This window comes from Protomyctophum parallelum (genome assembly GCF_964188405.1).
Source record: "Protomyctophum parallelum genome assembly, chromosome: 1".
NCBI lineage: Eukaryota > Metazoa > Chordata > Actinopteri > Myctophiformes > Myctophidae > Protomyctophum > Protomyctophum parallelum.
This window is the reverse complement of record NC_139697.1, coordinates 96,402,823-96,429,899: the sequence shown is the minus strand read 5'-3', so window position 1 is coordinate 96,429,899 and position 27,077 is coordinate 96,402,823. Positions and strand designations below refer to the sequence as shown.

At 42.8% G+C, this 27,077-nt stretch overlaps 2 protein-coding genes and 1 long non-coding RNA gene across 3 annotated transcripts in view; 1 reads left to right on the top strand and 2 right to left on the bottom strand.

Annotated features, from left to right (window-relative positions):
- The window catches only part of LOC310866910 (transmembrane protein 47-like), a 217,382-nt gene that overhangs the window by 115,807 nt on the left and 74,498 nt on the right, over window positions 1-27,077 (top strand). The gene's annotated exons all lie outside the window — the stretch shown is intronic.
- LOC310856907 lies at window positions 12,182-14,128 on the bottom strand. Its single transcript, XR_014569109.1, has 2 exons — window positions 13,575-14,128; window positions 12,182-13,377 (listed from the first exon to the last, which is right to left on the bottom strand). It is a non-coding gene; the product is annotated as an uncharacterized lncRNA (long non-coding RNA).
- Window positions 25,493-27,077, bottom strand: part of tlcd3a (TLC domain containing 3A) — a 62,225-nt gene continuing 60,640 nt past the window's right edge. The window contains exon 5 of the mRNA XM_083776677.1: window positions 25,493-26,445. Within this exon, the coding sequence (XP_083632803.1) occupies window positions 26,077-26,445 (369 nt within the window). The 3' untranslated portion in view covers window positions 25,493-26,076. The remainder of the gene's footprint in view (window positions 26,446-27,077) is intronic.

Below are 27,077 nucleotides of genomic sequence, written 5' to 3'. Positions count from 1 at the left end.
TTATCTTCTGTATGTATACGTGTGTATATATATTTGTATTAATATATTTTTCCTAATGAATACTGACTGTATTGTGTACGGTATGTACTGCTCGCCATTTTCTTTTGTTAGTTTGTTTTGTCTTGTCTGTTTTATTGTATTGTGCTTATAATTTATACCTTTCATGATTCATCTATATGAAAACGTAAAAATTCAATAAAAAGTTATTTAAAAAACAAAACAATGAAACAGTACAAACACAGTTCACATAGCAGATACCATACAAGTACAAAGGTGCACATAACCGTTAAAGTGCTATGCGTTAGGTCATAAAGTGCATGTGCATAGACATTACGCATTGCCAATACAGTAAAACGTGCTTATCATGAGGTTATCTCCTAGATCTACCCACGGCAGCATTTAGTGTGCAAATAGACTGGGACAAAGGAATGTTTGTGCCAGTTATTTGTGGCACAGGGGGCTCGCAAGCGAAGGCCGGATGGGAGAAGGATGTACTCTGTGTAGTGGGTGAGCAGCATCAGATCGCCTCCTGTAGACAGACAGGTGTGAGGAGTTAGCCGTTAATATAGCAGGAGGGGAGACTACCCATGTGGTCTCCTGTATAGACAGACAGGGCTGGGGAGTTAGAAGTGTGATCGTCTGCCTCGCTCTGCCGACCACGACTCTTTAACTTAAATATCGTCAGCGCGGCACATCGGTCTGTCAAGCAATCCCTGTGGGAGTTTGACGGCGGGGGGGGGGGGGGGGGGGGGTCACGCCACCAAGGCAAATTAAGTACACAACCAAACTTGTATATTGTGTGCACAGGCTTGCGCTTTATAGATAATGGTTATGTGAAGGGACTTTAATTGTTAATTAAGTGCTTTGCATATGAATTGTCTTGTCATTCTAAATATTTACTTGAATAAAGATTGCCGTTATATATTTAAAACCCTCGTCTGTGGTCCTTCCAGGTTCTGATACGACTACAGTTTATAGTAGTCATTTTTTTTAGACTTAGAAAAAGTTGATTTTGTTTTATCGGTATAGGTCCAAGGTTTGTGTAGAAATGTTGACATTTTGAGCAAAGAGACGCAAAGTACAATTCAAAATGGCAGGTGATCTATCAGACCCCGTCAGGTCAAAACACGAACGTGAGGCATGAGACACATGGGTATGTTGTATTGCTCACGGTCAAACGGTTCATGAGCTATGCCCGTTGAAAGTTTGCATTTTCAGTTGAGTGCTACAATTGGCCAACTGTGGGCTTCTTGTCCTCACCGTTTGGCATTGCCCTCTAGGTTGTCCCGATCAGAAATCAGGGTCAAGAGTCATTTTCAAATGATTGGAATTGGGAGCCAAAAAAAGAATGCGTTTGGTAGAGGGCTACCATATTGCCAAGTTTCACAAAAACCCGAGAGCACAGTTCAGCCAAAACTGCCATTTTTGGTGGAAGGAGAGAGAAATAACGGACCAAGAGTGCCTTCGGGCTTGGTCCCCAAGTATACTTTTGTAATTGATTACAGTCTAAGTACTAATTCCTAAGTAGACTTTTAACCCAACTGTAGAGTACAAACACAGCAAAGAAGCTGGGGGTTATCATCTATGAAAAGGCAACAATGAGCAGAAAATGAACCATGTAAAGACAACAAATTGAGGGCACCGCAGGGAGTTGAACCCCATTCTGGTAAACCAGGAGTACCACACCAGTGCCTTAGTTTTATAATTTACAGGTCCAAAATCAGTCATTAGTTTAAAATTTGCTAAATATTTTTTAAACTTACTCTTGCCGACCTCCTGCAGCAAGATAATTTGAGGATAAAAAAAAAAAGATATGATAGCCATGATTATGTCTTTATACAATTGAAAACCGGAAGAAGACTCACTCCACAAATACCTTATGGAAAACTCCTCAGACATAAACTAAGAAAATATTTGTATTTTTCCATGCTCATAAAGTGCTACAAAGTGCCAAGTGAAAAGTGCAGCAGAAAACTTTTGGGTCATAGGCCCATCGTCAATGCCTCGCCTACTGACCGGCATGAATGAAGACGTTTTAGCTGCAAATGGCAGCATAAATAAATCACATCAATACAAACCACATAATGTGATGTGAACTGACGCGATGAAGCGTCACTCGCACATTATAAAAGACATACATCACATCAACCAACATCACATACCTACCCTAACCTAACCCTATGTTCATTATGTGATGTAGGATGACATGATGAAGCCTTACTCACAAATGTGACATGAGACGACATAAACACACATCACATATCGGGCCTGTGTTCATAGGTGATGTGGGATTACGCTTTACTCACAAATTAGATCTGATAATATAGCACCAACAATAGTCTTATGACCTAGAGGTTTGCTGCTGCACTTTTCACTTTAAGCACTTAGAGCGCTTTATGAACATGAACAAAATAAAATAGATTCTTGGTCTCTGCCCAAGCAGTTGGCCTTAAGTTTGTGGCGCGAGTTAAATGTTTACATTAAAAATAGAGAAAGACAATTTATGCCATTTGTGAACAATTGACATAAATTATATGAGGTGCAAATCATGCAATGGCAGCAGCATTCTTTGCACCCCAGTATTTGTCAGCAATACAGCAACACAGTACACAACAAACACTATGGATGACATTAGAACACAACAGCAATAAACAAAATGTATGGCGTGAATGACAAGCTAGCTGCAATTGCTGTGAAATAGTCACTTTAAAAAAAAGAATCACATAAATGCACATCACATACCGGCCTGTGTTCATATCTGATGTGAACTGACGTGATGATGCTTTACTGGCAAATTACGTGAAACGATACACACACACACAAGAACTAGTGTCTTAGATAGGCAAGAAAGAAATAACTTATAAAAAAATAAAGCAAAATGCGATTAAAAACTCTGACCACAAAAAACAACTTTATTAAAGCAAAGAATAGAGAAGAGAAAGGAGAAGAAAACTATGGAGATACAAGGTTTCTGCCCGACAGCCAAAGATAATAACTACGACCACTTACCTTCAATATCAGCCACTTAAATCAAAACGCACACTAACCAAAAAGCAAATGACACAATTGCCATCATTTGCTTCCTGTTAGACAGGCTGTAAACACAGTGTTAAGGGGCTGGATGCTACCATAATGACACGAGACAAATCTCATACCTCCACATCACATTTGTATGCACAAAAACCACTAGTGGAAAAACTAGGGCAATAGATAGGCAAGAGGAAATAAATAAGAAATTACATATAAAAATAAAGCAAAATGCGATTAAAAACTCTGACAAGAAAAAATAAATAACTTTATTAAAACCAAAGAATAGAGTAGAGACACATACATATGTGATGTGGACAGACTTTACCCGTAAATGTTAAACCATAAAATGGAAGGAGGTAGGGCCTGCACTTCCATTTTGGTAAAGAATTACTTTGAGTTAAACGACATTTCGATCTTCATCAGGTCAGTACATCCTGACCTGAAAACAATCCATCAAGATCAAAACGTTGTAGTATGTGGGCCCTATACCTCCTTCCAAAATTGCCTTATTGGCCCTGCACCCACTGTCGAGGTGCGTGTAAATAAGTATGCTCTGAAACGATAAATAGTAGCATGTAGCCCACTTAAACAAGCAGCAGGATTCAAAAGGTTAACTAACCTTCACCCAGCAGTGGCAACAACATAGAGTTCACCCAGCAGTGGCAACAGCATAGAGTTCGTAACTCCTGTCAGCTTCACGTTCTGAAATGGCAGGGCAGAAGAGAAGAAAATAATTAGTTGTCGGCCTACAGGATGACATTTTGGAAGTCATAACAGTCACTGACAGGGCTGTGTCACCATTATTTCACTATATAGTCACACAAATTGTGATTAACGAGTCAACCCATTAAAGAGCCACTTCACCCAATTCCAAAGACATGGAGTAAGATATTGTCCTCTAGGTTCACATCCATGTGAAAGTTCTGGCACAAAACATGCATCTAGTCAAATATCTGGGCAAAGGGGGTACAGAATGAGAGCTGGATTGAATTTACCAAATCTTCCTCTGACCACACCCCCACCAATTGACCAGGGCAGCACACAATCAGCAGGTGCGTTGCGATAGGTGTTGGGTAATTAATCACACCACCTGCCAATTGTGCCCCAAACTTGCGTTTCCCTGATGACGTTTGTGATGGTCAAAGGAAGTTTTGATAAATTAAGTCCAGCTGTCATTCCGAGTGCCTTTGCCCGGAGAGAAAGCCGTCTGGGTGCAGCTTGTGAAAAAGTGGAGATATCTGACTTGGGAGTCAGATATGGTCCTCAACTTTCATATCTATATCCATTTATTGAGAGAGTACACATTTCTGCCGCTGCAAATGCAAAGTCTACAGCAGTGAGCTATGGCTCTGGTATGAAATACTGCAATGCATGTCACATCTCCAAAACTGGTGGGTCAAACTGAACAACCAATGTCAATTTGAAGCCATGATTCCCTGCTAAAATCCAATGGCAGTTCCTCAGTCAAATATGTGCAACATCAATCATAATTGTTAATTGCAATCATTTGTATGACAATGAATGGTCAACTTAACATGTTGTAATGGTGACACAGCCCTAGTTTCTACTACAGCAACATGTAATCCAGGTACGTACCGTGGGGGGCTTTCCGTCGCTCGGTTGAAGATAAGCTGGTATTAATAGAGCCGTGAAGGTTGTATGGCACAAACGTCCCGAGCACCGTTCACTTCGTAATCTCAGGGAGAGCGTTCGTTGACAGTTATACGTTTCAGCCCAGCCGAGTAGACCTCTATTACCAGCCATCTCCTGAAGAGTGCATCCAAGGTCATCGCATGACACCAAGGTCACATGATCAACCTGTAAGACACAAACATACACCAACATTACACTTTATCCAGATTTTATAAATTGTAGAAAAAACATTGTTAAAAAAGATCTACATTATATTTCCCTCAAAGGTTTAGTTTCAGATAACTTAAAGCTGTAGTTGCAGTAATTTTGTCGTGGTGGTGTGGGTGGGTGTGTGTGCGGGAAGGGGGGGCAACTCATTAAAAAGAAATCCACAAGGGAGGGAAAAAAAAGTCCCATGTCACCGACAGGTTAAAGGGCCCCCGGCCCAGGCCGTAGCGTAACGGTCTGGGCACCGGACTGGTGATCCAGTCGCGGTGTGCCTCGGGTTCGACTCCCGGACCCGACACGGCCTTTACCGCATGTCATCCCCCCATCTCTCTCCCGTTTCCTGTCAGCCTACTATCTGTCCCTTAAAAAAATCAATAAAAGGCGTAAGCCGCAAAAAAATATCTAAAAAAAAAAAGAAAAAAAAAGGGCCCTTTAACCCGTCAGTGACATTGGACATTTTTTTCTCGCTTTTGTGGACAATTTTTTTTGTTCAGCCCTTTTGCAACCAGATCTTATTTCAATGTTGGGAGACAAGAAACCCTTTCCTGGGTTATTTTTTAATGGGGGCAATATGTTGTGTTTAGATTTCAGTATTTCAAAGTGTCCATGATGTCATGGACACTGGGCTCACTTCCTTCCTGGACTACATGCTGTCTCAGTAAGACAGCCCTGCCCCCATCGACAAGGAGGAGCAGTGCACCAAAGCATTATGGGAATTGTAGTCCAGGAAGGAAACAAGCCCAGTGTCCATGGACATCATGGAATCCATGGACACTTTGAAATACTAAAATATCTATAAAAATAAATAAAAACCCAGGAAAGTGTGTCTCCCAAACATCATTAAAAGAAGATCTGGTTGCAAAAAGGGTGGAGTGGCCTTTTAAAGTTGAAATAAAGTTGCTCTGTATGGTAGACATGGGTCAACAATACAAATGACTATATAGTGCTGTGGATTCATTCAGTCAATGTGTGGTCCCCAGACTTCAAGACACAAAGAAACACATTGAGTGCAAGTTTGTACATTGGAGTAAGTTTGTACATTGCAGTCTTCCACAAAGCAAAGATAGACATTTTAGATGAATCTTATGAATGTAACTGCCACAGTTACAACTTGTTACCATTATATATTTGAGCAAAAGTAAAAAAATAATAATAAAAGTACTGACGTCAAATTGTACTTAAAAATGACCAAATGTACTCATTATCCAGAATGTCCCATTTCAAAGGTTTAAAAAAAACATTTTTTTGTAATCTGAAAATAGCAGATCTACAAGCTCATAATGTGTTGCATCACAATGAATTGTGAGCTACTTTCAAAGTGTGGTTGTAGCCTAATGGTAAATAATTGCAATGTAGCCAGGCCGTTTATTTTAATAATCTAAATCTACAAACTAGTAATTAAAAGTTTCCAAATAGTATAATATATTTTCCACAGTACCTCAGTAAAAGTAGTGATTAACTTCCCACCTGTTTAGTTTAGCTTGTGTGTTTCCCACCTGTTTAGTTTAGCTTGTGTGTTTGCTTCTCAAAAAGGACCAACACATTGCTCATATATACACTATAGTGTTGTCCATTTAGTACTGTGTCACAATAAACAACCAACAGTCCTTCTAACAACGCTAATGTTTAAACATTAACAGCGTTAACGGTAGATAAAACCCTTACCTGTCAGCAGCGCCCAAACACTCTGCCACTGCAACGCATGCGGCTGCATTTTAAACCTAAAGCCCCGCCTACTGTATCCGGATCTGTTGATCCACGTGATTAGAAAGTCCGTCGGGCATTGGTTGGTCCGTCAGCGTGAATCTCATCCGCTGCAGCTGTGTGTGTGTGGCCGCACGCAGACACACACGCCCACAGACACACACGCACACACGCACACATGCACACACACACACACACACACACACACGCACACATGCACACACACACACACACACACACACACACACACACACACACACACACACACACACACACACACACACACACACACACACACACACACACACACACACAGGCGAGTGGAAGTAGTCAGCCTGCACGTTTTATATTCAATTAAATTAATATCGTGAATAAATTATAAACGGTTTATTGATAATAATAATAATAATAAAACATAGCTACTCTGTTGTAAAGTATAGGAAGTAATAGACAGACAGACAGACACAACTGTGGCTCAAGAGGTAGAGCAGGTCGTCCAATGATCCGTGGGTCGGCGGTTCGAATCCCGGCTCCTCCTGTCTACATGTCGAAGTGTCCTTGGGCAAGACACTGACTGAACTCTACATTGCTCCCGATGTGCTGGTTGGTATCTTGCATGGCAATCGGTGTGCGTGAATGGGTGAATGTAATGCACAATCTATGTAAAGTGCCTTGGATAAAGGCACTATATAAATGCACCATTTACCATTTATAAATATAGAATGGTTTGGACATTGAGCAAATAAATTATAGGCTATTATGTGATTGTTCTTTACAGCAATTTTATGTTTCATGCATTTTTACTTTATTTATTCATAATTATTTGAATAAATGGTTACCTTTTACTTTGAAATTATTTGTAGTTTTTGAGCATTTTAACTTAAACGCCCAATGCATATTTTGCCAATGGCACGCTACGGCACGCTAGTCCTACATACTTACACCTAGAAACCCCATTCAAACTCTAATATGTTCATCTTAAGGTGGACTGCATGTTTGCCTGAAAACAAATCTCTGAAATGTTCCATAGATTTAGAAATATAGTGCTTTAACATTTGAGGATTTATAATGGGGTCATGCTTCACACTGTCTTGCAAAATATGTAAATGATTAAAAAAATATATACACACTATACAAAACATGGGGTTAGTTTCCTTCAGCCCACGGCCTCGGAGTGATTTCCTTTTTTTTTTTTTTTTAATCCTCAAAAATGATTAAAAAAAAACAGCACAGAGGCTAACTGGGTACAGAGCCTGCCTGGGAATCAGGAGGCCACAGGTTCAAGTCCTGGCTCTGACATAGTGTCCCAAAATCATGAAAAAATCACACCCGTGTGAACTGAGTGGTGCAGCTCCTCCCCCCCGCCCACCTCTCTCTCTCTCTCTCTCTCTCTCTCTCTCTCTCTCTCTCTCATTAGCAGGCAACATTGCACTATCCCTCTCTCTGTTTCTGGCGCCCCCTACTGTTACCATATAGTCATATACTCGTGCTCATGGCCACATAGGCGCATTAGGCACGGACATTGCTGGTTGTAGGAGTGGTTGCACCACTCAAAAATGACATACTATACAGTATGCTGTTTGAAACCATGAACTATAGTTGGCCTGTTTCGTGATTTCCATCTTTTTTTTTCAAATCCTCCAAAATCACAAAAAACAACATAGTATACTATCCGAAACCAAATATGAGACATGTATAATGGGGCTCAATGGCAGATATTGGCATGTCAAAAAGTCACTTTTACCTAGAAACTCCATTCACACTTTATATAATTCAGCTTACTGTGGAGACACGCACATGAAATATAGTGCTTTCAAATTTGAGACATTTATAATGGGGCTCAATGGCAGCTCTGGAACTTTTTACTTGTTACATGTTTTGTAGATTCTGAGTTATTTACCTTAAACGCCCAATGCATTCACAATGGCAATAGCACAAACTTGGGCATGCTACTAGTCATACTTACACATACTTACCCCAGAAACCCTGTTTATCTTAGATTGGACATGTTGTCATAGATATTATATTTTAGAAATATAGTGATTTCAAATTTGAGAAATACACCTATAAAGTGATTTTCATCATTTTTTTAATCCTCAAAAATCATGAAAAACGACACACTATAGTATGTCTTCCAAAACCATGAACTATAGTAGGCCTATGTCATATTTTCTATAATTTTGAGAAATTTATAATGGGGGTCAATGGCAGCTCTATGGCACGTCAAAAAATCACTTTCACTAGAAACTCCATTCTGTATTTTGTAGGCCAGGAGTTTTCAACCTTTTTATACCAAGTACCACCACAGAATATATCTGGCTCTCCAAGTACCACCATAATAACTGATGTTAAAATACAGGAGTGTAGACCTGCCTCATCCTATTCAGCTATTAACACAGGAGGAAAATGTCATTTATACCTTCTTCTTTTTTTTGTTCAATTCCCAAGCCAATTTTGCTGCTGCTCTGATCTCTGTCTAATTAGCACAACTGATAATATTTCTAATGTGATTAATCCATCCTCAAATCTAACGGCTAGGTATGCTGTCGTGCTCATTTCAGCACAACTGAAGAGCCTATTTCAACCAATTGCGTGGTTAGAAGAACTATTAGAATTAATATAAATATTTCATTCTACCTTTGTCTTTTTTGGGCGACTCCTCTGAGTACCACCAGAGGGGGGCTCAAGTACCACTAGTGGTACTATAGTACCAGTGGTTGGGAACCTCTAGTGTAGGCCATTCTGTATAGCCCATTATTAAATGTGCCAATTGTTTATTGAGTCATAACAAATCTTTCAAATATCACTTAATCAAATTCAAGTACCACCATTATGACTTGACCCGTCAAGCATTCCCTTGCATTGGTTCAAAACAATTAGCACGTTTTACTGCACAATGATTCACCCACCTGTCAACACATGCATATGCCTGATACACAATTCAGTAACATTTTATTAAATTCAAGTACATTTTATTAAAGTGTACTTTTATAAAATTGTCAGATACAAGTTGTCTCAAGACACTTTACATGTAGAGCATGTTGTAGAGGCATCTGGTTAGGATGCCTCTCGGGCGCCTCCCTAGGGAGGTCCTCGACGCACGTCCCACTGGGAGGAGACCCCGGAGCAGACCACGGACCACGTCCCACTGGGAGGAGACCCCGGGGCAGACCAAGGACCACGTCCCACTGGGAGGAGACCCCGGGGCAGACCAAGGACCACGTTCCACTGGGAGGAGACCCCGGAGCAGACCACGGACCACGTCCCACTGGGAGGAGACCCCGGGGCAGACCAAGGACCACGTCCCACTGGGAGGAGACCCCGGGGCAGACCAAGGACCACGTTCCACTGGGAGGAGACCCCGGAGCAGACCACGGCGCAATTGGAGGAAACACATCGACTCACTGGCCTTGGAACATCTCGGAATCCCCCAGGAGGAAACTGGATGGATGGATGGATGGATGCGGTTGAAGATGGATGGAAGGATGGATGGATAGACTGAGCTGTGGACTATTTGCTGTATTTTCTTTATGTCAAATCAAATGTGTGTATATGTGTTGCAAGGCCGCTGGGTCACAAGACAAATGTCAGTGCAAACTGACAATAAAAAGTACTATATCATATCAGTATATTCACAAAAATAAATCATGACATGAATACACTGAACCATGAATCTTTGTCAAGTTGTTTCCATTTTATGTTCTCCCAGAGGTCAAATATAACCTTGACCTGACCTTCAATATGTGAGATTGAGCAGTTACGAAAAACAACTAAACATCATGATTCTACTACAGTACCATGAACAAAATCTAAAAAGAGACATTATACAGTACGTCTTTCTTTGAAAAGCAGACCAAAAGTTATATTTTCTGTAGGTGTTCAATGGTCAATTTGCATTTCATAATACATCTTCTTAGAATCTATGTATAAACATGTAAATCTTTAGTTCATTTACAAAGGGAAGTTTTGTGTTACATATTTCATGAAAACAGAAGTATCCAGAGAACTGTGCTGTGCTATGGCAGCCAACAAAGGAAAGTATGGATCGAGTTGACTGGAGTTTGACCAATACATTGTATGCTAAAAGTAAATGTATTGTGTGTGACATCTACTGTTGACAAGAGGTATTGCGTCAAAGGCTCTGTCCTGGCCCAGGCGTAACCGTCTGGGCACCCGACTGGTAATCCAGTTGCAGTGTGCCGCTGGTTCGACTCCCGAGCCCGACACGGCCTTTACTGCATGTCTTCCCCCATCTCCCTCCCGTTTCCTGTCAGCCTACTGTCTGTCCCTTCAAAAAACCAATAAAAGGCGTAAGCCGCAAAAAAACTATCTAAAAAAAAAAGGCTCTGTCCTTGACAGCCCATGTATCCAAACAGAAAATCTATCTGCATTAAACAACGTTAAACTCACTTTGCCACTCTCTTTATGCATGCGCATACCCTCTATAGATTAGACCCTCTCTTTTTGAAACAGTTTGGGATAATGCGCACTCTAAAGATACTTCTGCATGTTTTCATGAAATATGTAAAACGAAAGGTTCCTCTGAAAATACATTATTTTATGATTTATATATGAAATGCAATCAAAAATAAGATATGCAAATTGACCACTGAACGCCTACAGAAAATAACGTTTGGTTTGCTTTTAAAATTAATATTCAGATGGAAATAAGCCAATTATACTAAGATACCCTGAACGTAATTTTCATGGTTTTCACTGTCGAAAATCATGAAAAACGGCATACTCTTGTATGTAGTCAAAAACCATGAATTGAAAAATGATATCGTCTGATATAGTATGTTGTTTTTCATGTTTTTCATATTTTCTTTTCATAGTCTAAAACCATGAAAAACGACACATAATTTGTTATCATCGAAAACCATGAAATACGACATTTATTACGTATAATTTTATTTCATGAAAACATTATGAAATGAATGTACTACATTTAAGTGGTTAAGTGTATGACAGGTTAAGCCATCTATTGTCCAAGTGTGCCCCACGGTTAAAGGGTTAGTTCCGATTTTTGGACTTGAAGCTGAAGGAAATATACTTGCCATTAATATAGTGGTTGCAAAGGTATTAATTGATTCCCTGAGTCCTGTGGTGGGAGTTCTGCTCTGGTTTGGATGAATATGAAGTATTTCCTGTCATTTGGTGGGGGTCACATGGGGGCCACTCATTAAAAAGATATTACCGGTAATGCACAAAACTATACCATCACATGACCAATTTCTACCATTTAGAGCAACCTTCATTCAACTTTGAATGCTCTTGTCACATGGAACTATAATTTTGTGCTGCTTTCCTACAGCTCCAAAAATCTGAAATAACCATTTAAGAGTGTGTTGCGTATACTCTGAACACAATCATTTCATGCTTGAGAGATAATTTGTGGAACTGTGGAAATGACAGTTGGGTTGTGTGTGTGTGTGTGTGTGTGTGTGTGTGTGTGTGTGTGTGTGTGTGTGTGTGTGTGTGTGTGTGTGCATGCATGCGTTTTGGGTGCAGGGACAGATCATCCCAGGACACACACAAAACGCCCTGATGAGAGAAGGCAAAATCAAGCTGACACATTCCAAACGGATCTATCAAATCATATTTATTGGTCTTAAAGGGGTGTTCTGCATTCAGAAGTTGCAACTAAAACAGTTCCTCTCAGCTAATACTTAGGTTATTTTTCATAAAAGAGCAGTTCTCCTTTCAGATATAGGAAAGATTTCCCTCAAAAAAGATCACACTGAAAATTTAAAACCTAGAGAGAAAGACAAAAAAAATAATAATATATGTATATATCAAAATCTTGATATATAAATATATCATGTACGAAAAATCATAATGTTATCAAAAATAATTGCGGGCAGGGAGTGTTAACGGTTGTGACGATGCTGCATAGAAGTCAATGAAGCCGAAGTTATGCTTCGTCGCGGAAACAGCCGACTCTCAAGCTCACAGCGCGTGGTGGACGAGACGCGCTAAGAGCTTGTCGTTCGGCTATTTCCCGCCCCGTGCCCCCGTTGCGCCCCGAAGGATGAATTGGGCTTTATTATTATTTATTTTTTTACACACCCAGGAGGGAACAGCAATGACATAGGCCTATACTCTATGGGGAAGGTATAGCTCTGGTCCAGCTAGCGTTAGCACGCTCTGTAAATTCCAGAGAAGTTCTGGTCAATGGCAATTTATATCGATCAGATCTGTATAGTGGGCCCAGTTGAGTACATATAATTTCCGTCTGGCGGTCATAATTATTTTGTTTACGCATATTTTTGAGCGTATTTTACACAAAAGGGCGGGGTTCCGAGACGTTGGCATTTCAGCATCACAAAACTGCCGTTGTTTCGGTGCATGCACGGCGAAATAGTTTTCAATCAATTTTAAATATGCAAATGAGGCATTATGTAGGAAAATATGAAAAAGCTACTACTGTGGAAGGGTTATCATGTGATAATTTACTTGTATTGATCCTATTAACAATTTAATATATGTCTAGTTTTTCCCACCAATTTCAGAGCTCTGGCCCATGGACTAAGAACCAAAAAGAACTGAACCAGTTCCTATATTGGGAACCAACCGGTGGAAAGAACTGAACCGGTTCCTATTGGGAACCAACCGGTGGAAAGAACTGAACTGGTTCCTATTGGGAACCAACCGGTGGAAAGAACTGAACCGGTTCCTATTGGGAACCAACCGGTGGAAAAGAACAGAACCGGTTCCTATTGGGAACCAACCGGTGGAAAGAACAGAACCGGTTCCTATTGGGAACCAACCGGTGGAAAAGAACTGAACCGGTTCCTATTGGGAACCAACCGGTGGAAAGAACTGAACCGGTTCCTATTGGGAACCAACCGGTTGAAAGAACTGAACCGGTTCCTATTGGGAACCAACCGGTTGAAAGAACTGAACCGGTTCCTATTGGGAACCAACCGGTGGAAAGAACTGAACCGGTTCCTATTGGGAACCAACCGGTGGAAAATAACTGAACCGGTTCCTATTGGGAAAGGGGGTCAGAGTGTACAAATGGAACGGTTCCATTTAAATAAAGGACCGTAGCTTAATTCAGTTCAAACTGGGGTTCCTTGAAATAGAAATGGTTGAGAATCACTGCTGGAGCCGTAAATGTCTTCTCTCATGGGGGTCCCTGGCATGTCTTTTCAAATGGGGGTCTGCGGGCTGATAAGTGTGGATTTGGGGGTCCTTGACATGAAAAAGTTTGGGAACTCGCTGAGGCTCTGGACCAGCTCTATACAGGGAGAGATAAACTCCAAATAAATGTGAACATATATACTGTAACTATACAGCCCGAAACACCTGAATCCAAAACAAGCACGGCAAACACATTTGGAGAACAAAAAAAAGTATATATGCGTTTTTTAAGTATGCATTTAATAGGCGGGTTCAAGCCAAACCATTCTGGGGAAATAAAGTTACCCTAATATTACTGAAAGTATAGATGGTTTACATACTAAATAATGTCGCTTGTTTTGTTTGTATACAAATTTAAGAGCTTAAGATTTGCTAATAATTTCAGTAATATTACATTTATTTTCATGCCCCCCCCCCCCCCCCCTCCCCACCCACCAGTCATTTCACAGACAACACCCCCCCCCCCCCCCCCCCCATCTCATTTTGAGACAAAGCATTTTGTAGATAACAAAACCTAAATGAAGACATTAAAATATTATCCATATATATATATATATATATATATATGGATAATCTATTTTAAAAGAAAAAGAGTGGGGCATTTGAACAGGAGATGCACACGCTACCGCTGCTGACACGACAAGAGAGATGCTTTGCTACACATGTGGCAAACCAACGAGAAAGAAAGAAAGAAAGAAAGAAAGAAAGAAAGATAATGACGATGCTTTAGGTTTTAGAAGAAATAAGCAAAAATAAGTTCACTCAAAAAATAAATACAGCCACAACCTGTAAACACTACCTGCCAACTCTGGGTTTTTCTTCACATTAAGCTGTGTGTGTGTGTGTGTGTGTGTGTGTGTGTGTGTGTGTGTGTGTGTGTGTGTGTGTGTGTGTGTGTGTGTGTGTGTGTGTGCGTACGTGCAAGCGTGCGTGGGCTTATCACAAATAGATTTCTCACAATGCGCTGTGAACCAAAGCATCGTCCACGGCCCAACATTCAACATCGATCTGGGCAACATCCTTTCCTGCAGAGCTTCGTGTTCTATTAGCAATCTTTCTGTTTAAGTATTCAGTTTCAACCGTGTCCTAAAATGTACAGATCAAGATTCGAGTCTGCACTAAATGAATCCACTGTCCGTGCGGCATATGTCTACCCAGCGTCAAATGAAACCAAATGGATTTGGTTTCATTTTACGCTCTCAAGAGTTACATTGTTGTTAAAACATCTGCATCAGTTCATTTACAATTAGTCTTCACTATTAGATAATTTGTAGAAGAATTGTTATTTTGATCAACATTTGCCTGCCTAACCTTTGGGTCTGCGAGGCTAAGGGCCGATTCATACTCCTATTTTAGCGCTGTTTCGGCGCTGTAGTGCCGAAATGATTTCGGCTCGTCAGAAATTTTCAGTAGCACCGAAGAGCCGACTTTAGGACGGTACCCGCCCCCCCGAACCTCAAATGATGTCACATTGTATGCTCTACAGAGCCGAACCGACTTTTATTCGGCTCTAAAATAGGAGTATGAATGGGCCCTAAGCCTGGGACACACTGATAGCCAGCGCGCGTATACTACGTGCTCTAATCATGCTTTCAGCCCCTGCAAGTCCAGCTTCATTTTGGCACCACACTCTTTATTATTGTGGATGTGAAAATATGAGGTTAAAAGTTGGGATTGTATAGGCTCAACGTGCAGCTAAGAAACGATGACTCGATCGTCTGTGCTCAGAATTGCTTCTAAACTTTCAAAACCAAGGGGTTTGTGTGTGTGTGTGTGTGTTTGTTTGTGTGTGTGTGTGTGTCCACAAAATAAAATAAAAGCAGCAATCCTTCACAGATGGTTCACATTATACAGTAGTGGAGAATAACTCGCAATAAAGACGGCAGCCTTTAACCTCATGAAACAGCATCTACACGACATCCAAATATGAATAACACTCGTGGCGTCTTTTCTTGAACGTCCACGCAAACCACCGCCAAAACGGGGCGGCTCGGTGGTTAAATGTACAGGGGATAAAACCCGGCACTGGAGGGGAGTTGAAACGCCATGCGGGCGGGGTTTTGTAAGGCATGCATCATCATCATCATCATCATCGACATCGACATCGACTCCTCCTCAATGACCTCATCATAAGTGGACAGAAACACCCACAACAAGCCCTAAAAAAAGGCAGAAATCTCATCCTGAGATCCAAAGGTGGACTGCTTGCAGGAGAGAGAGAGTTCAAGGTTGGAGGCAGAGCAGTGTGCATGTGTGTGTGTGTGTACATGTGTGCGTGTGTGTGTGTGCGTGCGTGTGTGGCAAGTGGACACGGATCACTTAGCAGGGGGAAAAACATCGACATGCTACTCTACACCGCTGTCTACAAAAAGACAACGGAAACAAAAGAACACCGAAAAACTAACCAAAACTTGATTTATGCTCATATTGCTACGAATACAGCTAGCATGGTTGACTAAAGTGCCTGACAATCTTTGGTCTACCAACCCTTAACACAAAATGTTTTCGAAAGATCTCTCAGACGTTTTCCAAGATTTCCAAAAACCTTTCCAAAAACAAACAGCGGAAAATAAATGTTATAGTATAATTATATTTTTATTATATGTTATATTAATTATATTTTAATACCATCGTGCGACAAAGTGAAAAATAGGGCTTTTAAGTGGTTGCAATATCGCAAGCCATGTCAGAATGCGTCGAACTATGAAGTTAAAATAAATAGGAAAAACGAATGCTTCTATAAGTCACCCTCCCTAGGCATGGAGAAAACACCTTTTTCTTCCAGGTATGATCAATACTCTGATTGGGTTTAACTCACAGTTTGAACATCTTAAAATATACCTCTAAGTTATACAGACATATGTTAACATAATATTCATCAAACCCTGAGCAATGGCTGCATGTAAGACATTTATGATATTAATTATTCTAAACAAAAAAAAATGTAACATCTATTCAGTGATAAGAGATAATTAAAAAAAAAGTGTGATTGTTGATAAGTTAGGATATGTGCATGCTTTTAAATGATATATATTTAACCCATTCTGACCGGGCACCTCATATCGCGCCACCGAGTGGCGCGATACGAGCTTGTAGGTCTGCTATTTTTAAAAAATCGAAGAGCGACTGACATTTTTAGAATCTGATCTCAGGTCAGAATGGGTTCATCAGACCAGTGTGTGTCCGGCGGAAACCTCGTATGAATCTGATCTCAGGTCAGAATGGGTTAAATGATTAACGACTGGCGGCACTCGCGAGGTGAAATTGAGAGACTACGTAGTTCACATCCAGAGTGTTCATTCATTGCCCGATGTAGAAATACCCTTAATGTACCGAACCCTGGTGGTCACAGTCAGTAACTCAACTACTCAAGAGACCCTTACAGGTCCATTTCCTCTAGATCAGTGGTTTTTCAAAGCAGGGTCCGGGAACTTGAGGCGGTTCTATAAATGGACCCTTTCAAGTCAGTAACTCGATCTGATATAGTATACAAAATGGAACCAAATGGACCCGTGTCAAGAGTTTAAGGGCGGGTCCTTGAAAGGTTAAAGTTTGAGAAACACTGGTCTAGATGGTCTTACTGCACAGCTAGAACAAAACAACCCCCCCCCCCCCCCCCCAAAAAAAAAAAAGAAGTAAAAAGCTATGGAAGTTATGAACCAACACAGATCCCCTTCACAGTCACACAAAAAATAATATAACCTTCATCAATCATATAAATAGCAGAAATCGCCGTGGTCCACTTTCAGCATGCAGCGTCTTTGTCGGGTGGAGGAAACCTCTGATGGTCCAAAAAGCATCAAAAGTAGCAGATCTACAAGCTCAAAAAGTGTCACTTCGTATTCGTAACAGGTTTTGAGCTTGTAGATCTGCTGCTTTTGAGCTTGTAGATCAGATGAAGTGAGGGGCGACCTCACTTACTTTAAACAAAACATCATACACTGTTTTTTAAGTGCTCTAAACAAACATTAAAAGTCCATAGACTTGGCTGCCACATGACGTCCGTGGCCCGGGGTGCTGGTTTTTGAGGGGCGCTATATAGCCCCTCCTATACACAGGTTTAATGTTTGTCTTTAGTTCAATGTTTGTTTTGTAAACGCCATTGACAATGAAGGGGACATTTACGTCATAATGTGTCCATTTACGTCATAATGTGTCCATTTACGTCATATTGTCTCTTTATCGTTAACAGCGTTTAATGTTTGCGTCGGCGCCGTTTGTTTTACATCACCATTACATCATCACCTATAATCAACATGAGTTAAAAGTCCATAGACTTATGGCTGCAATATGACGTAATTTCCCGAAAAGCCAAGACGACGTGTTTTTGAGGGGCTCCAAAAAGGTTAAATTATGGATATAAAGAGGTTTTTCCGCCCGACGACAGCAACGCTAAACTACAGTATAGGCATGCATGAAAAACTAAAAGACAAACGCACAGAGAGCTGCTGGCTGGGTGTCCGGTGACAGTGACAGCCTGTTAAGGTCAGTGCAGTGTGACAGTATACTGGCTAGTGTGTCAGTCAGAGTGGGTGCGAGGTGAGGACAGCACAGTTGTCACATGGTATGTGGCAACATGCTGGCTCCCTCGCTCACTGGGCGGCGGAGCTATAGCTGCAGCGCGGAGCTGAGCTGGCTGGCTGTGACACGCGGACACATGCTGGCCATGTGGTGGAAAGTATCTGCGGGCACGTTTACTCAAGTACAAAGTACTCAACTTTATACGTGTAGTGTACAATTTTTGAAGCACTTTACTTAGGGTCTATAGCGTGTCCATTTTTCGAATGTTTTACCCCAGTACGATTATTAATTCAGAATACTGATACTTTTACAAAATTACTTTGTAGATTAACTATTTCTACGTTGCGGTATTGATACTTTTTGTAGTACTTTTAGTTACTACTAAATACTAATACTAAAAGATCTGGGTACTTTTTAATTCTCCGCCACTGGTCAATGCATGGCTCTCTGGGGGAAAGGCCACCCTGCAGTAGCCTTCTAATCTCATCTCTGCCTGAGCAGGCGCTTGGGGTCGCCATACCCTGCCCTGCCTGCAGCTGGCAGTAGAGAGGTGGCAGACAGATAAGACCGGTCAGGGCATTGTGTCAAGTCCATTTACTCTTTATGAGGCATTTGTACTTTACTTGAGTATTTCCAATTTCCAATACTTCAACTCCACTATACATCTTAGCAACCACACTACAAGGCCAAGCTGTTAGCTTAGCAAACCACACTACAAGGCCAAGCTGTTAGCTTAGCAACCACACTACAAGGCCAAGCTGTAAGCCTAGCAACCGCACTGCAGTGAGTGCATGCCTTTTGTCCGACGGGGCATAGGTCCGATCCATTGGTCCCATCGACTACCTACCCATGACCGCGAGCACGGGGCAGCACACCTAAACCTAACCCCAAGTCAGACCAATGCTCCTTCGAACCAATGGTCTGTCGGACCAAAGTATGCCTCCCAACCGCACTACAAGGCCAAGCTGTTAGCTTAGCAACCACACTAAAAGGCCAAGCTGTTAGCTTAGCAACCACACTACAAGGCCAAGCTGTAAGCCTAGCAACCACACTACAAGGACAAGCTGTAAGCCTAGCAACCACACAAGGCTATAAGCATTCCAAGAGAGAGAGAGAGGGAGCGAGAGAGAGAGGGATGGAGAGTTCACTATTCATTGGAGCGAGAGACAAACTCAAATCTAAATTGAGGTGTCTGCCTGTCTGGCACACACAGTCCCAAGCACCGGGACTGTGCAAAAACAGAGAAAAAAACCTATGCGTCATCAAATATGTTTTTATTTAACTTTCGATGCCCAGTGCAGTGCCCACCAGGAATGTGCCCACGTGTGGCTTTTATCACTTAAGAAATATTGCCAGCGTTTCTCTCTCATGGCCAATACGGAGAGGCCAATGTATGCTTTTATTGCCAGTAGCCATGGACTGTAACAGTTATGGACTGTAACAGTTATGCTGTCCATTTTGGTCAACCGAAAAAAGCCATAAAAGTTAAAACCCACTCCCTTGTTCCCAACTTTTACAAAATGCAGCAGCTCAGCTCAGGAGACGCCAGCCATTATTACACCTGTCGTACAATCACTACACTGGGTGGCTAAAGTGTTTTAGAATCGATTTTAAGATAGTTTTATTGGACTATATAAATCATGTAATGGCCTGGTCTCGCTCCCGACTACATGACTGACGTGGAATTAAGATATGTAAGATATCTCTCTGGGGTCATCTGGGAGTTGAGTTCTGGTTGTTCCCAGGTCAGGGTACGGTCTAAGACCACCGCAAAGCCGCGTTTAGCCACTATGAGCCCAGCCTGTGGAACGGCTGGCCATGACCTGGAGGGTAGACAGAGAGTGTCGATATATATATATATATATATATATATATATATATATATATTATTTTTTTTATTGTGTGTTTATTTTTGACTTGTACTTTTACAGATTGTTATAGCCTATATTTAATTATTAGTTCTATTACAATCTATGTAGTTTTAATGTTTGTTTTACTTTTACTCTTATTTTCACGTTTTATGTTCAGCAGTTGAATTTGCATTCGATGTATGAATGCTTAGAGACAGGTAGAGTATTGGTGAAGTTACAGTACTTTCCAAATGTATTACTTTACATTGTAGCCTACTTTATGTGCCAAACATTGGTATATTACTTTTGTGTCACTCTTACAAAACACCCTCAAACGTAGTGCAAAATAACTAGCCAGGATATTGGGAGGAGAAGATGGAATAAAAGCAGAAATGCCCACAATAATGTTATCGACATTAAAACGATATAATAGCAGCCTAGAGTTTAATGTCACGATGAGGAAACACAAGCAAACGCCTTCTATCAGTGCATTAAAATAATCAAATAAAACCGTAGCGAATGATAAGACAAGCCGCAGTGTAATTAAAATAAACAGTTAACAGAAGTATAATGCCTTAACACTTAATTGTGACATTACACCAGGTTTGTAAAAACGAACACATCATTTCGCGTCGCCATACTTCTGAAAGTGATATCAGTAGGATATAGTGCATTACCCTCGACACTGGCCACGGCGATGTATGGGGGGGGGGGGGGGGGGGTGAACACAATAAAACCACAACCACCATGGGGTAGAATACAAAGAAGAACCTCCAACACATTATTTTAGAAGGCCGTGCCGTATATGGAGATGGGTCTAATTCATGGAGGGGAAAAAAAGGAAATGACAGCAATAAAAAAGAAACAAGGGAACAGAGAATGAGGGTGATACGGACGACATTGAACTGAGAGAGAGAGAGAGAGAGAGAGAGACACACACACAAGGGTTTTTGGGCCGTTTCCAGCAGCAGTGGTGTTTGTTGGTCACATGGGGACAAGAGGGGAGTTGAAACGAGGCCCGGCCAGGCAAACGCAACGCCAGCTGAACTGCGACGAGGAGGAGGAGGAGGAAGGCCTCGGTCGTCGTCGTCGTCGTGTTCTGGGCCCGAGCCAAACCCCACAAACAAGCCAGTCATTCAAGTCAGTCAGTCAGCGCGCGGCCGGCCATGCACGGCCCGTGTCCCTTCACTCCTCTCTCATTCTACTCTCTCTCTCTCTCCTTCTGTCCACTCGCCCCGTCAGTTAGCTAAACAAGCTGTCCGCCGCAGGCTGCCAACAGCACACACACACCGCGTCACTGTGAAGTGAACATGCGTGCCAGGAGCGCGCGCGGCAGGGCAACCCCCTCCCCCCCCCCCCCCCCCTAATCCCAACGCCACCGAGAAGCCGAGTCGCCGCCATGGGAGAGCAGTGTGTAGACTATACACACCGTTGCACGTTTTAACTCCCAAAGAGAGTACGAACGGGAACTAAACTGACCCTGTATATGAAAAGGGTCCGTTTGGGTCCACATTACGCACATCACGCTCGTGCTTTTTAGCACGTAGCACCCCGGCCGCCACAGGAAGTCGTGACACGCAGAGAAAGAGAGAGAGAGAGAGAGAGAGATATAGAGGCGCACGTACAGTATTATGGGGAAACAAGAGTGTCCCACAAACAGAATGGCCCACAAATAGAAAACTAAAAACGGAGACTCCCCACGATGACGGCCCGGGGGGACTTAAAATAAACCCCACCAAGCACGAAGCAGCTCTGTCTGTCTGTCTGTCTGTATGTCTGTGTGCAACGTACATTATAAGACAAGCCAAGGTTTGATAACAACTGACATCAGTGACGAGATAAAAGGTGCAGGTTATTATTATTATTATTATTATTATAGGACCTCTTCTTTGCATAGATACAATTGTTAGGGGCGTGCACACCCCTCCCCGATAAAACAAAAACATACACACATCTGTTTTTCCTATTTATAAAGCTCATTTCGCAAATTAAAAATTATTTAAATAAAAAAAACACAGAGCTCTTTACATCGATGAAAGCAGGGCTACGATAGTATCACTAAAAAGACTAAGATACAGCGTCTGAGACTTTGTACAGCAGATATTAAGCTCTTTCATTCACACCCCAGCAGGATTCAACGTTGTGTGTGTAATAATGTGACTTGTTTCTATTTCCTCGTCTCTCTCTTCCTTCACAGGCTTGACTTTTAAGGTATAGCTATTTATATGACATTCTCCGTAAACATGACTTGCAGTCGTCTGTCCAGTGTGTAGCAGAATAAAGATCCAGTGCTTTTTCGAGTAAATCCAAGCAGACCTTTTTTTTTCTTTTTTTTTGTGTGTGCACAATTAAGAGACGCTCCAATCAAGTGCACTTGAAACAGCTCAGACAGCTTCTAAATAATCTTTTTTTTCTTCATCATAGAAAAGTAGAATTTAGTGTACAGTATGTATATAAGTATAGTGTGATTCCCTATAAACATTAGTTTTATCAACTATATACAGTCAGTCCTATACTGTACTTAGCTCCATGCAAAAACTAAAAAACTAAAACAAAACGCTATGACGTTGCAGGATAAAAAATAAAACAAACATCCACCAGCTAGTACTGCTGGTTGGCCAGTAATGCTCTTATATTTTTCAGTGACTTTTTTTTTTCTTCAATTTTATCGTGACTATATTGGTTCTCAAAGTAGGGGGTGGGGGGGTTGTTCGGCGAGGGGGGGGGGGGGTTAAAAAAAAGAAAATAAGACTCTTTAAAAGCCTGATTTATGCTCTCAAAACGGCGGCAGATCGACCTACAAGCTCACTACAACACGTCGCATCCGCGACGTGTTGTCGCGACGGATCAGGCTTCGCGGTGTGTCGTGCGTGTTCCTTTTGGTTACATCTGTACACTCTATAGATCAATGAATGGTCTTTGAAAAGAACATTTTGAGAACTACTGATTCATATATATATATATATATATATGGACCGCCCCTCCCCCCATACAGTACTATGTGAATCAGCTCGCTGATTCTTAAAGAGAATCACATCTCGTTCTATTTGCGTAACGGCGGTAAGAGGAAGAAGGTGCCAGTGGCAGGCGGTGGAACCCTGCTCGTGTTACCTATTGCTCAACAACACCTCCCCTGTTTGCCCCTGAGTGGAAAGAAATACAAAATAAAGAAGAAGCAGCAGCCAGGCACCACGTTATTTTGCCCCTGAAGGGAAAACGACCCTTCAAGGGGGGCATATACCCATAGACATAGAAATGTAGACGCGCCCTCCCTTTCGTATCTGCAGGGCCTCTCCGTATCTCGAGAGGCGGCAAGCTTCGGTGACACTTGTGCGGAAGCTTCCGCGCGCGCGTCACAGAAGGGGACGGGACGTTCGGAATAGGCCAATCGGAGGCAATGTAAACGTTGTGTTTTTCTCATGCCAATAAAGCTCCTTTGAATTGAGTCGACGGAAGTCCCGGGAAAAGACGCGCTGTGATTGGCCAAAGTAGTCACTTTGAGTGGCAGCGACACAGCGGCCAATGAGGGTCATCTAGGTTTATATATCTATGCATACACCAACCAGGTCTCTCCCCCCCCCCCCCCCGCCGTCAACTGTAACACGTCTTTTGACCTGGCCAACGACACAACGAAACACTCCCAATGTCCAGTGAAATTCACCTCAATATGTCACCCCCCCAAAAGAAATAAACTCCTCCCCTCACACCCCACACCCACATAAATAAACACACACACACACACACACACACACACACACGCCGACCTCTGTAAGGTTTGCCCTCTGTCACAGCAGCGAGCCAAACGTGTCACAGACACCCACCCGGCCGGCAGAGGGACGGACGGACGGAGGACTGTCCATGCACTGTCCAGGAATAATACTCAGTCTGAAGTCCCCGTCCCCTTCCTCCTTCCCTCCATTCGAGGAGGAGGAGGAAGATCAACTATGATACGCTATAGTACTGGGAGGGGGAGGGGCTGGTGAAGCTCCTCCCCCCCCTCTTTAAGTGTGGACGGGGGCGGGGACTCGAATACGACATGACAAAAAATATATATACATGTTTTAACCACACTTTTACTGCACGTCGTGGGCATCTCTATTTTGCGGGCATTTAAAAAAAAAACTATTTAGAAGCAATTAGAGCTTATAGTTCGGCTATTTTCATATACCAAACCACACCTCTGTACGATGAAGTATGAAATAGGGGGTTTATGTGGGTTAAAAAGCAGCAGTCTTCTCCAGGCCAGTGGTTCTCAAAGTAAAACAGGGGACCGTTGATAGTTAGGAACCCAAATATACCCATAATAATACCCAGCCTGTACCTCTCTGAGTCTCTGGGAGCGTACCCATAGCAGACGTACAAGCTCAAAACCACGCTTGTGAAAGTGTTTTTTTTTTAAATGTCAAAGGTTTGAGAACCACTGTTCTAGCCATGCCAAGAGGGAGTGGAGTTGGGGGGGGGGGGGCATCATGTCTGATTGGACCATGCTATGGTGACATGATGTCATATGAGACAGGTTTCAGAAGCTGCCCGTCACATTGATTCGAACAGCTTCTGATGGAGTCAAGCTGGTGTGGGGAAGGAAAAAATGACACCAAATGGAACCCCTCCTCTCTCTCTCTCTCTCTCTCTCTTTCTCTCTCTATGGCTAGTTTTCCACTACGAAGGGCTAGTAATAGGCTACTAATACCTCACAAAAAGGTGGACATTTTTCATTTTCGCTAGTTGTTCTTAACATTTTGAAGTTCTGAGTTCTCGGTTAGCACTGTATATACCTCGGCTCCTTAGCAGGGCCCAAAACCTATAATTAGCTGAATCAGAATTTGGTTCTGAGAAGAAGCGATATCTGAAACAGACACCGTTTCACGACACGGTTTACTTATAGTTCTCGTAGTGGAAAAGAACCATCTCTCTCCCTCCCTTTCTCTCTCTCTCTCTCTGAGTGAACAACCTGTGGCCACTCTGGCTATTTTAAAAACATTGGATCCCAACCGGTTTTGAAAAAGCAATTCCAACAAAATGATATCATAATCACCCCAAAAACCTGCCCCTTAAATTAAAGCAATAAAACATGATTTAAAAACAAACAAACAATTGAAAAGAAATTAAAACCAATGAGCCGCTACGGACATGATAACGGACCTTCCAGAAGCTTCTGTAACCACCAGGAACGAAGGTTTGGGGGTTTGGGGGGTTTGGGGGGTTTCAGGACGAGATTGAGACAGAGAACAATGATAACGTCCCTCTGCTGGAGGAGCAAGGAACATGCAGCAGCCTCTCTTCTTATGTTTCATATACTTGTATTATATTCTGCGTATAGTGTGTTTCCCCCCCCCCCCCCTAGTGTAAATAAACAACCCCCCCCCCGCCTTACAGCGCGAGTCAAGAGTCCACAGTTGTTGAATAAAAATGAAAATAAAATCCTCCTCCTCTCTTAGCCCATGGCGGGATCACTGTGTGTGTGTGTGTGTGTGTGTGTGCTTGCTTGTGTGCGCACGCACGCGTGTGCACGTGTACAGTAGTCGTGCAGAGTTCATCGTGGGTTCGTTTGACGGTAAAAAGACGCTGGGTGCAGCAACGTAAAACCTCGACGGCCGGTGCGTTCGTTCGTTTTCGTTCGTAGAGGGGTTTGGGGTTTTATTCTTTTTAGGGGGGTAATAATAATAATAATAATAATAGGTATACTTCAGGTGCAGTGGTAGCAGGGTGGTAGCGGGCCAGCAGAGGGTGCTACAGAGAGCAGTGACGATGATGACAGTAACAGTAGTACTAGATGGAACCAGCGGGGGGGGCGGGGCGGGGGAGCGATACGTAGAAGTAGCGTCTTTTGCAGAAGTAGTAGCGTTAGTAGTCCAAAAAATATGTGCGACTTTTGAGCTATAGCGGGCGTGGAGGGGGGAGTGGCTCGATCGACTCGCCCCTCCCCCCTCCCGTTCCCCCCCTCCTCCTCCTCCTCCTCCCCCCCTCACTGGCCACTCTTGGCGGCGTAGTCCGTGACGGCGTTAATAGCGTCGTAGTCGGCGTTGGCGACGTTAGCGGCGGCGCCCGCGGCTCCCCCGCCGTCCTGCGCGGCGGTTCTGCAGCGGCTGCGCTTGTAGAGGCGGTAGCCCTTGCGGCAGAGCAGCACGAACCAGTAGACCTGCGGCGCCAGGATGCAGCAGTTGCCCAGGTTGGCCACCAGGGGGATGTGGAAGGGCACGGCGTACAGCGGGATGCCGTAGTGGCGGCCGTACACCCAGTACATGTACGGGAAGAGGGCGATGCGGCACATGAAGAACGTCAGCAGCACCATGCCGCCGTTAGCCTTGTGCACCCAGCACTCCTGCTGGCTCAGCTGCATGGTGGGGACCACAAAGAGAGAGAGAGAGAGAGAGAGAGAGAGAGAGAGAGAGAGAGAGAGAGAGAGAGAGAGAGACAGAGAGATAATATGTTAGTTCAGCTGCATCGTGGGGACCACAGAGTAATATGTTAGTTCAGCTGCACGGTGGGGACCAGAGAGACAGAGACAATGATGCGTTAGTTCAGCTGCATGGTGGGGACCGCAGAGAGAGAGAGAGAGAGAGAGAGAGAGAGAGAGAGAGAGAGAGAGAGAGAGAGAGAGACAGAGAGATAATATGTTAGTTCAGCTGCATCGTGGGGACCACAGAGTAATATGTTAGTTCAGCTGCACGGTGGGGACCAGAGAGACAGAGACAATGATGTGTTAGTTAAGCTGCATGGTGGAGACCACAGGGAGAGATACTATGTCATGTCAGCTGCATGGTGCGGACCACAGAGAGAGATAATATGTCATTTCAGCTGCATGGTGAGGACCAGAGAGACAAATATAATATGTCATTTCAGCTGCATGGTGGGGACCACAGGGAGAGATACTATGTAATTTCAGCTGCATGGTGGGGACCACAGAGATAATGATGTTTCAGTACAGCTGCATGGTGGGGACCAGAGACAAATATAATGTTTCAG